This window comes from Anser cygnoides, chromosome 23, assembly GCF_040182565.1.
Source record: "Anser cygnoides isolate HZ-2024a breed goose chromosome 23, Taihu_goose_T2T_genome, whole genome shotgun sequence".
Lineage (NCBI taxonomy): Eukaryota > Metazoa > Chordata > Aves > Anseriformes > Anatidae > Anser > Anser cygnoides.
In genome coordinates this window covers 2263055-2274065 of record NC_089895.1, presented here as the reverse complement: position 1 = coordinate 2274065, position 11011 = coordinate 2263055, and the positions used below count along the sequence as shown (strand labels likewise).

The following is an 11011-nucleotide window of genomic DNA, read 5'->3' as shown; positions in this document are numbered from 1 at the left end:
CTCACGCCGCTGCCCTAAAACCGCCTCACCTGGGCACGAGGAGCGCCGGGACCCCGCTTTGCAGGCTCGGGGATTTATTCCCGTGGCCACCGAGGAGCCTCTTCCCACCCAGCTGCCCCTTTCCCTGCACGGGGAGCGGCAGCACCCCCAAAAAAAACCACACAAAAGCCCCAAACAGCCCTGTTCTGCCAGGGGCCCGCGGGGACGGCACCCCTAAAAATAAGCCTCGGGGGGTTGGGGGGGGGGGGAGGCAGCGCTCCCCCCGCTCCCTTTCGCCTCCTGTTCTGGAGGTTTTTTCCCCGCGCTGTCTCAGGCGCAGCCGCCCCCTGTGTAAGGAGCTGGCGGCTCGGGGGTGGCGGGGGCTCGGGGGGGCAGCACGGGGGGGACGGGGGGCAGCGAGCCCCAGCCCCGCTCCCGCGGCCTTCGCCTGCCCCCCCCGCCCCGCTGTGCCCCTCGCCCGCAGCGGGGGCCCTGCCGGGAACAAAAAGCGGCCGATTCCTGCCCTCCGCCGGGACAGCGCCGGGGAAATGTCGCGGCCGCCTGGGGAAGGGTGGCACGGAGCGCCGGGCCCCCCGCAGATGGTTGTAGGGTGGCTCCAGTTTCCCTGTAGATTGTTATAGGGTGGCTTCGGGCTGCCCATAGACTGTTATGGGGCGGCTCCAGGTTCACAGACTGTTATAGGGCGGCTTTGGGCTCCCTATAGGTTGTTATAGGGTGGCTTCAGGCTCCCTATAGATTGTTATAGGGCAGCTCTGGGCTCCCCATAGATCGTTATGGGGCAGCTCCGGGCTCCCCATAGATTGTTATAGGGCTGCTCTGGGCTCCCTATAGATTGTTATTGGGCGGCTCCAGGCTCCCCATATACTGCTATAGGGTGGCTCCGGTTTCCCTGTAGATTGTTATAGGGTGGCTTCGGGCTCCCCAGAGGTTGTTATAGGGCATCTCCGCGCTCCCTATAGATGGTTATAGGGCGGCTCCAGGCTCCCCATATACTGTTATAGGGCTGCTCTGGGCTCCCCATAAATTGTTATAGGGCAGCTCTGGGCTCTCCATAGATGGTTATAGGGTGGCTTTGGGCTCCCCATAGATTGTTATGGGGTGGCTCCAGGCTCCCCATAGATTGTTATAGGGTGGCTCCGGTTTCCCTGTAGATTCTTATAGGGTGGCTTCGGGCTCCCCAGAGGTTGTTATAGGGCATCTCCAGGCTCCCTATAGATGGTTATAGGGTGGCTCCAGGCTCCCCATATTCTGTTATAGGGCTGCTCTGGGCTCCCCATAAATTGTTATAGGGCAGCTCCGGGCTCTCCATAGATGGTTATAGGGTGGCTTTGGGCTCCCCATAGATTATTATGGGGCGGCTCCAGGCTCCCCATAGATGGTTATAGGGTGGCTCCAATTTCCCTGCAGATTGTTTTGGGGTGGCTTCGGGCTCCCCGTAGGTTGTTATAGGGCATCTCCGGGCTCCCTATAGCTGGTTATAGGGCGGCTCCAGGCTCCCCATAGGTCGTCACAGTGCACCCCCGGCCACCTCGACGCTTTTAGCGGGTCACCCCCTCACCCCCCGGCCCCTTGGGGCTCTCCCCCCCGCCTCGGGGCACCCCGGGGATCCCCGAGCCTGCCGGGGCCACCCCTCCGGGAGGCGGTCCCGGGCCCGGGGGGTGGGGGGGCCGCTCCCCGCTCCCCGCCCCGCCCCGCTCCCGCCCCCCGCTCCTCTATCGCCGCCGCCGCCGGTGCCGCCGCCGCGGAGCCACCGGAGCCGCCAGAGCCGGGCCGGGGCCGGGCCGGGATGTGACGGGGCGGCCGCCCCGCTCCGCCGAGCCGCTGCCCCGGGGGGGCTCGCGGGCCCCCCGAGCCCCGGGAGGCTGTCGGGGGGGGGAGGCGGCACCACCGGGCCCCCCCCTCCCGCCGCCGGGTCCCCCCCCCCCCCCTCCCCGGGCATGGCGGAGGGGCCGCCCTACGGCGAGGGGCAGCTGGCGGGGGGCGCGGCGGGGGGGGAGCTGCCTTTCCCCGTCCGCCTCCGCGGCCCCGACGGTCTCCTGGCGGCCGGGCAGGGCAAGAGGCCGCCCAAGCTGGGGCAGATCGGGCGCAGCAAGAGAGGTGGGTACCGAAATCGGGCCGGGGGGGGGAGCGCCGGGAGCCTGCTCCGGGGACCCCCCCGGGGATGCTCGCCCCGCGTCTGGCACCCCCGGGGATCCCGAGGGTGCGGCGCATCCCCCCCACCCCCCCTTTGGGGTCCCTCGGTGTCCCCAGGGGTGCAGCGCACCCGTGCTGGGGTCGCGCCCTGGGGATGCTCCCCCCTGCCCCGGGGATCCCAAGGGTGCCCCGCATCCCCCCCCCCAGTACCGTGCCCCCCACCCCGCGCGCCCTCCGCATCCCCTCCCCAGGACCGTGCCCCTGGGGTGCTCCCCCTGCCCCGGGCACCCTCCTCATCCCCCCCCAGAACCGTGCCCCCCACCCCGGGCACCCTCCGCATCCCCCCCCCGGTACCGTCTCCCCGCCGGGCTCTGCCGCACCGCATTCACAACCCCGCTTTTGTTTTCTTTTTTTTTTTTTCCCATTCTTTCTTTTTTTTTTTTCCTGCTTTCCAGTGGTTATCGAAGATGATAGAATCGATGACGTGCTGCAAAATCTCTCCGAAAAGGCCCCTCCCGGTGTTTAATACCTCTCCGGGGACATTCGGTGAAAACCGGGGCCGGGTGTGGGGGGGGCGGTTTCCAATATCCCAGGGTTTTGGCAAAAATTAACTAAAAAAAAAAAAAAAAAAAAGGCACCGGGAGAACCAACGCGCCGGGCTTGGAGCGCCGTCACCGCCAGCACGCCGCGCAGGGGATGCAGGCGACAGGACAGCACAGGATCCCCGTGAGATGCAAAATTCCGTACAAAAAAAAATAATAATTGGGGAAAAAAAGAATAAAACCCGCTCCAAAATCCCCCCCCCCCCAGCCACGTCCACAAAGGCTCGCGAGGGACGGAGGTGCTGCGGGTTTCTGCGCCGGGGACGGCGAGCGCAGCGCCGGGGCTCGGACCCTCGGGTGGCGCCGAGCGGGCGCCTTGTTTACACGAGTTAACCTTGCAAAAATGAATCCGTGCACTTGGAGGTACCATGCTACTGGTTCTGCTCTTTGATTTCGTTTTGTTTTTATTTTATTTTATTTTTTTTTTACGTTGGTGTCTTTCGATGTTGGGAAATGATATAAAATATATATAGATATCTATATTTCGGTCGCGTTTTAAGGTTCACAATGGAATGCGTGGGGGGGAAAAAAACAAAACACAACTTTTATAAAGGAACGGACTGGAGGGAGAATTGTGGTTTTATTTTTTAAAGCTTGCACTTCTTGGTTGCTGTGAGCAAACGGCTCTGTGCAGACGGAGATTTTATATGTACGGGGGGGATGCTCGGCCTTTTTAACAACCATGCAGTCTGTAGTGTGGGTAATTTTTTTTTTTTCTTATATTGTGGCAGTTTCCTCTCTTTAATAGACTGTATTAAAAAAAAAAAAATCGATCACAAATGAACCTGATGGATGTAATCATCACAAGAGTGCCAAACGTTGGGTGCCGGAGAGCCGCGTTTCCTGCCCAGGCTTTGCGCTCTCGCGGGCAGCGCCGGGGCTTCGCTCGGCTCCTACGCCTCTGTCGGTCTCTCGTGGGGTTTCTTTGACTTCTCTTTTCTAGTCTTTCTTTTTAACTATTTTGCATGACATGCAAAAAAAAAAAACAAAAGAAAAAAAAAAAACCAAGCACCTCTCGTGCAAGGGCCTATTTTATTGTTTTCTGTTTGCGACTCTGAATGACAGACCTCAAGCCAGGTTTCCTTTCCTCCTTTTCTTAAATATCGTGTATGGTGCACTTCTCCTCCACTACACAGGGCTATTTCTGCAATGTACCAATAAAAAGGAAAATGAGACAAAACGCCGAGCGAGCCGGAGCTGCCGTGCTTTGACGGGGGCCGGGGGGGGCACGGAGCCGTGACCGGGGCCGGCGCGTCTGAATAATTGATTGCCATTAATATTTATTGGGGGCAGGGTTATTTATTTCGTTGGTTTGATGGGAAAACACCTCCAGGGGAGGAATTTGGGGTTAAATTCCATGCGAGGCTGCCTGAGCAGCCAACGGGGGGCACGGGGAACCCCAAAACAGCTCCGTCCCTGCTGCTCGCAGCAGCTCGCCCTGAAGCTCAGCGCCTGCAGAGCCTCCCCTGGCACAGGCCCCGATAACTTCAGAAAATTCGGGCAGCACGGTGGGGAGGCCCCAGATTTCAGAAATCCCCCCAAAACCCGAGGGTGCGGGCGCATCCTCGGGCCCCAGGTGCGTTTTTCCGAGCGGAGGCTCCGCAAGAAGCCACGGCGCAGCCCTGGGCATGGAGCTGGGGGAAACGGGGAAGGGGGGGGTGGTTCTTACCAGAAATAAATATCCCACAATAAAACCTGCTGCTGGGCAGAGCTGGTGCTGCCCTGCAGAGGCGGGAGGTACCTGAAAGGGGTGCCATGATCGCTCCATGGGGTGGGTTTTGGTCTCAGCTTTCGTGATTTTGGGGGTTCGGAGGCAGGGCGGTTTTTTGGGCATGCCTTACCCCACCAGCGCTCACCCCCCCCGCACATGCAGGGCAGCTTGGCTGCTTATTTCTCATTTTTTTACCCCATGCAGCGTCTAACGGGTACGGGACGGCTGGGAAGATTGGTTAAAACGTTCCCTTAAAAAAATAAAATTCAACCTGTTCGTGGTGCTTTCCCCGTGGGTTCAGCCGAGGCTGTGGCCGTGCAGGACGGGCAGCCCTCGGCGCTGGGGATTTCCATCCCGGTGACCCCGATGAACAGGAGGTGGGCACACAGGAGGGTTTTTTTCCCCCTAAATTAATGGGTTTTGCACCCGGCAGCACCCACGGGATGTCTGGGTGCAAGCAGAGCGTGCTGCACCCGGCTTTGGTGGCTGCAGCACCGCAGGAAAAACCAACCACGGATGCATGCAGCCACCGGCACCTGCTCCGATTCGCCAAAAACCCTCCGTTTCGCATGAAAAACCCGACCTGCGGCCCTGGGAAATGCCAGGCACATCTCCCCTTTCCTCCCATCCCCACAGCACCCAAATCCCCCAACACCCAGGAGGAGCCGGGGGGGGGGACGAAGCAGAGAAAACCGTAGCCTGAAGCAGGAGGGGAGCCGAAAGAAGAGGCAATCCTGCTAAATTACAGCCCGACCTTCCCCATGCATCTTTCATGCGCGGCGCCGGCCGCCGTGCTCAATAAATAATGGGGCGGGAGTGCGCGGTGGGGCCCCGGGGGGGACGGAGGCAGCCGGGAGGATGGGGGAAAAAGGAGAAGAGCGTGGTGGCGACGGGCAGGAGCCCACCGGGGTTCCCCGGCCACGCAGAGACGCTGCCCCGAAGGAGGATTTAAGGCTTAAGCCGGGGGTTATGGCATGCATTATTTAGCAGATGGCCCCGCAGCCCGCGGGCTCCCCGGTGACCTTGGCGGGGCGAGGACGGATCCGGTGACACGGGGCTAAAGGGGGGGGGACACACACACACGACCCTTCCTTGAGCTGGCTCTGAGCAGCTCCAGTGCTGCATCCCCATGGAAACCGCACAAAATAAAAGCCGGGTCCATCCGGCTGCTCTCGGTAGGGGAAAGGAAAAAAAAAATTAAGGAAAAAGATGAAACGCGAGCGGTTTGCGGGTTCGTGGATTTATTGCTGGAGAGCTTTGGGGAAAGCGGCCTGGAGGGGGCGAGGTGCTGAGCTCCCTGCAGTGCCTGCAGGGCGGCAGCCCCCCAGCCAGGTGTGCGCCTCCATCCCGTGCCCTGGTGGGTTTGGGGTCTGGGGGTTTTGGGGCTGGGGAAGGTGCCGGGGTCCCTCACACCGCAGCGCGCAGGGGAAGGTTCAGCTAGCCCCAACGCCACCCCGTTCTCTGCAGGCTCCAAATCCCCACTGCAGCAACCTCGGGCAGCATCGCCCCTCGCGTCCGGGGCAGGAATTCAAGACCTCGAGTTGGGAAAGGCCGGAGATCCCGCCGGGTTTGGGTTTCCCTGGGACACCAGCAGGGCTGCTCCATCCTCGTCCTCAGGGTTTTCTCACGCGATGCCCCTACGGGCTCCACGTTCCCAAAGCAGCTGGTGCAGGACCGAGGCAGGCCGCGCTCTTATTTATCTATTTATTTTTTGGTGAAAAACCATTTCTAACCTCAAAACAAAGCCTCTCAGCCCCGTGCCCGAGGAAAGGAGCTGCGCTGCCGTGGAGCACTCTCGCCACGCTGCCCCAAGCGAAGCCCCGGCTTGCAAAACCCCGCAGAAAAGCACGGGCACCCACGGTGCCGCCTGAAATAAATCCTCGTCCCCCACCAGAAATAGGGCACGGCAAAGTAGGGCAGCGGTTCCCTGCAAAAGCCGTTTCTTTACTCCTCACACGGGGAGCGAGGTGTGGGACGCGGCCGCCAGAGCCGCGCATCCGAGGCAGGGGACGGAGCCGGCCCCATCCCACCCCAAAAGAGCCTGGTGGTGGTAGTGGGGGAACAGCGGGATCTGGTCAGGGTTTGCTGGGCATTTCACCCTTTGGAAGAACGGGGAGATTTCCCACATTTTGGGGAAAACTGGAAAAAATCGAGAGGGGAAAGGTGAAAACCAGGGGAGGCTCCCGTGTGGTTTCGGATCCCAACCCGGCAAAACCCCGGTGCAGGGGGAGCAGGGCTGGTGGCAGAGGTTCCTCGTTGAAAAGCCACGGTTGCTCAGAACTGGGCAGTTTCGGTGACCTTTGGTGGGTAAAAAAACCACACAAAAAACACAAAAAAAAACAAAAAAAACAGTTGTTCTGACGGCATTGGGCCCCTCCTCATGCCGGTGTTCCTGCCCTGACCAGCCAGCAGGGCTGTCTCCCTCCCTGTGTCCCCACACCAAAGGGATTTCGGGTACATTGTGCCCTGGGGGGGTGCTGCCCCCCCCCTTGCCCCCTGTTCCAGGGCGTTCAGAGGTTGTGTGTTTTTTTTGGGGGGGGGCTGTTCCCATAGGATTTGTGTTCTGCTCCAGGAGAACAGCATGGACCCAAGATGTTGGGGTGGTTTTTTTCCTGCCGGAGGATCTGGGGGGACGTGGGGTCCCTGCTCTGGCGGGGGGACAACAGGTAGAGACGCCCCCATCCCTGAGTGTCCCATGGAGCACGTCCCTGCGGCACCGCGTGGGGTTGGCTGGGGCAGGGAAACGTCTCACAGCACCGCAGTGAGAGCTTCGTACCCCAGATTTGGGAACTGGGGATTTTCCGGGGCACGGGGGGCATCCTGCAAGAACCCCGAGCCCCCCTGCTGCCTCCCCCTCCCCCCCCAGGCTCCCCATTTCCCTTTGGCCTGGGGTTAAGGCTCCTATTACAAAGAGCTGCTTCCACTAACGAGGACTAAGCAGAACATCAGACACCTTCGTTCATACGTTGCCCAAGGCGTCGAGCTGCCACCCCAAAAACAAGGAAGCTTTGCTGGGAGCTGCCTGCGGCAGCCGATGCTCCCCCAGCGCCAAGCCTGAGCAAAAGCCGCGGCACCAGCGCCCCTGCTCGCCTTCCCCTAGCTCCACACGCAGGGAGAAGCGACGATTTTGGGGGGTTCATTTCCCATTTGGGAATTTCGGGGGTATTTAAACTCCCTGGCAGGTGGGGGAAATGTTGCTGCTTTGGGGCTGCTCGCCCCCTTCCCACGAAATTCTTCGCAGCGGAGAAGCCGGAGCCACGCACACGGGCTGGAGCACCAGCCCCTGGCTGGGGCGCTAACAGAAAGTAAAGCAAAATAACCAGCAAACAGATATATAAAAGGAAAAAAGAAGTGATTTTAGCACCTTAAAACCCCCGGTGGTTAGTCACGGAGCGGGGTTGGGGCCAGGCTCTGACTCAGCTCCACGCGTGCCCCCGTGCTGCTCCGAGCGCACCAGCACCGCGTGGCACCTCCTGGCACCCCCAAACCCCCACCGGCGCCAGGCACCCCGGTCTGGGAGCCTATGCAGATGGAAATGGAGGTAATTCTGTAAATATAATATGTAATATCTGCCTGGGGAGAGGAGGGGGCAGGAGGGTCTTGGTTCTGCAGGGGGTTGAGACAAAAAGGGGAGCTGGGTGCTGGGTGCGCCGGGAGCTGGCATCTGTGCGAGGCCTCGCCCCGAGGGACGGGGACCAGCAGCGACATCCTGAGCCCTGCTCCCTCCACGGCTTGTAGGAGAATGGATTAAAAGCCAAATAAAATAAAAATAAACCTTAAGGGGGTTGCAGCCCAGGCCAGCACCCCAGGGACGGTGGCCCCCAGGTCCCCCCCAGCGGAGCTGGCCGTGCCACCAGCTCCCCTTGGGGCGGGTTAACCACGAAGAAGTCCTCAGCCCTGCGGTGTGATGGGGAGGGAGGGGAAGCTCTGGGGCCCCCAGCTTTGCTGTTCTTGCCCACCTGCGGCGCGACATCCCTGCGCTTAATGAGGTGAGCAATTAACAGAGCCCCCCAGGAGCCAGGCAGAGCCACGCTCATGGCCGCGCTCAGCCCCGTGCGCTCAGCCTGGGAGAGGTGGCTCTGGGGGGGGGACACAGAAGGGAGGACCAGAAAGGGCCACGGGGAGAGCACCGTCAGTGCAAGCTTCTTTTCTTTTCTTTTTCAGTATTCTATTTTTTTTTCTTTTTAATTTAAACCTCAGAAGCAACACTGCAAAGCAACCGGCAGCCCCGGTGCTTAGCAGGGATGCAGCAGCTCCGGTGCCTCACGGCACAAAGGACCGAATTTCCACCATCCCCCTGCACGTGAGCAGAGCCTAGGGAAGGGAATCCAGACAGACCAATTTCCTTACCCCCCCCCAACCCTTTCCTTGCAGGAAACCCAAACCACAGCAACCCGGTGCAGCTGACCCCAGTGTCGATACCACCCTTTGCACAGACAAAAAAAAAAAAAAAGAAAAAAAAAGGCATTAAAACCAGGGGCTGAACCCATTGTCCAGGCTGATACGTGAGGCTGTTACGAAGCTGCCAACCTCAGTAAATCCCCCCCCCAAAAAGCCCAAAACGCCCTTTTTTTTCCCATGCAGGCTGCCTGCGGGAGGACGGGAGCGGGGTCGAGGCGTTGGCGGCGCGCGAAGGTGCGGGGCGGCCGGCAGCTATTTACGGGAGATGTCAGCACCCACTGACAGCCCTGGCAGCTCGCTGCTGCACGCACGGGCGCGAGCGCCCCTGAAATCCATATGTGCTTTTATATATAGGACGCTGGCTTTGATGTATTTCTGCCAGGCGGCTCCGAATCACCAGGGGCTGCTCGTGGCGGGGGGGGGACCGCGGGCGCGCTCTGCACCCATTTGGGGTGCGAGGAGTTGGGGTTCAACGCCACAGCATTGCCTTCCCCTCCCAGGTTCTGCGTTTAGGGGGGGGCTGGGACCCCTCGTCCCCCCGTACCCGATGGGCAGAAGCCCCTGGGAACCCCCTCACCTTCCCCTTGGCACCCGGGGTCACTCCTGGTTTTGGCTCCGTCTCCTGGGGTTTGGGGATCCAGCCAAGCCAAACGCAACCGCTTGTGTAACGTTTTGCTCCAAAAGCTTCTTAAACAGTCACATATTTCTATTGGATTCCCCTTGCCCCGCGCTGCTGATTACTGCAGTATTTATGTATAAATAGAAGCTGTCTTCCCCATAATCTGCTCGTTTCTCCTCGTTAGCTCGGGGCCAGGCCCACCGCTTTGCTCAGCGCCGAGTCCAGGCTCTGCTTTGGAGTTTGCCGGGACCTGGTGGCACTCGAAGGACCCAGACCCACCCGGTTTTCCTCCAAATTTGCTTTTTAAAGCCATTCACTTTGGGTTTCCAAGGTGTGAGGGCTCCAGCAGCAGTGATGGAGCCCATTTGAGGCACCCGGTGCCCTTTCGGGTGGCGCAGGGAGGTGGATGCCGAGGTGAGGGGGAAGGAAAAAACCTCGTTCCCCAAATCCACGTGCCTCTTACCAACGCCGGCACCCTCCCCATCCTCACACCCGCTGGCTCGGGGCACGCTCGGGCCACGATTCCTTCCCAGCACCTTCCTCCAGCCTCACAAAGCTCTTTTTTTTTTTTTTTTTTTCCCCCTAATTTACGGAACGTCTCGGTTTGTTAATTATTTTAATCATTATTACTCATCTTTCCCTTCCTCCCCCCTAATACTTCATCCCGGGCCCGTCAATCATTTTAATAGCTGTTTACAACCCATCATCAAGTCTTGCATAACATCCACATGACTGCGCTCAGATGCCTCCGACACCCAAACCTGCCCCGGGCTCTATTTCGGGAGCGCCGAAGCCCACGGCACCGAGCGGCCGCATCCCCCGGGATGCCGAAAACCCCAGAGAGAAGCATCCCTCGAGCAGGACCACGCCGTGGCTGACCCGAGCCCCCCCCGCCCTGGGATTTTGGGGCCAGGGCTCGTTTCGGTGGTGCCAACACCCTGCTGAGCACCGCGGGCGGATCGCGCTCCGCTGCACCTGTTTTAAGAGACGGGACCAAAACCACCCCAATTTTGGGCGGCCGCGGCTGCGCTGCGTCGCCGCTATCCGCACCCCGGCCTGGGCAGCGGGAGGAGGAGGCGAGGGGGGGGGTTACGAAGCACAGAAACGCTGCTAAAAAGCCCGTTTTCCAGCAATATCTGGAGCTCTGCTCGCCGCAGCGCCCGTCGGCGGCGGGTTGGCGGGCGGACGGGGGCAGAGGCGCAATCTGTGCTTGGAGCGCTGCCGGCGAGCTTGCAGCCCTTCCAGCAGGCACCGGCGGGGCTGGGGGGTGGCGAGGGCTCTTTTTTAAGCTCTGCTGTCCTCCCCCTCTCCCGCGGGTTTCGTAACCCTCCCAGGCGAGCGAAGGCTCCCCCCCACCCCCCCCCCCCGGGGCCGGCTGATGAGCCCCCGCTGGGGGTCCCGGGGGGGACACAGCGGTGGCCGGCACCGATGCCCTGCAGCACAGCGGGGTTTGGGCTCCAAGGCCCAGGTTAGGACTGCAGTTTTGCACCGGGGCTGCCCCAATCGGGCCGGTTCTCACCCCAAAACCACCCCTCTGCATAAAGC

At 60.7% G+C, this 11011-nt stretch overlaps 1 protein-coding gene across 1 annotated transcript; it reads left to right on the top strand.

Moving 5' to 3' along the window:
• Positions 1-1713: 1713 nt before the first annotated feature.
• On the top strand, positions 1714-3091 carry CAMK2N1 (calcium/calmodulin dependent protein kinase II inhibitor 1). The gene is made up of 2 exons (XM_066982065.1): positions 1714-2097; positions 2589-3091. Exons 1-2 carry the CDS (start codon positions 1938-1940, stop codon positions 2657-2659), a joined length of 231 nt encoding a protein of 76 aa, XP_066838166.1. The 5' UTR covers positions 1714-1937; the 3' UTR covers positions 2660-3091.
• The last annotated feature ends 7920 nt before the right edge of the window (positions 3092-11011 follow it).

Excerpts from the sequence above, each read along its gene's own strand:
- CAMK2N1 (XM_066982065.1), top strand. The coding sequence starts at position 1,938 with ATGGCGGAGGGGCCGCCCTACGGCGAGGGGCAGCTGGCGGGGGGCGCG. Across the intron at positions 2,098-2,588 it reads GATCGGGCGCAGCAAGAGAG|TGGTTATCGAAGATGATAGA; the intron begins GTGGGTACCGAA and ends CCTGCTTTCCAG.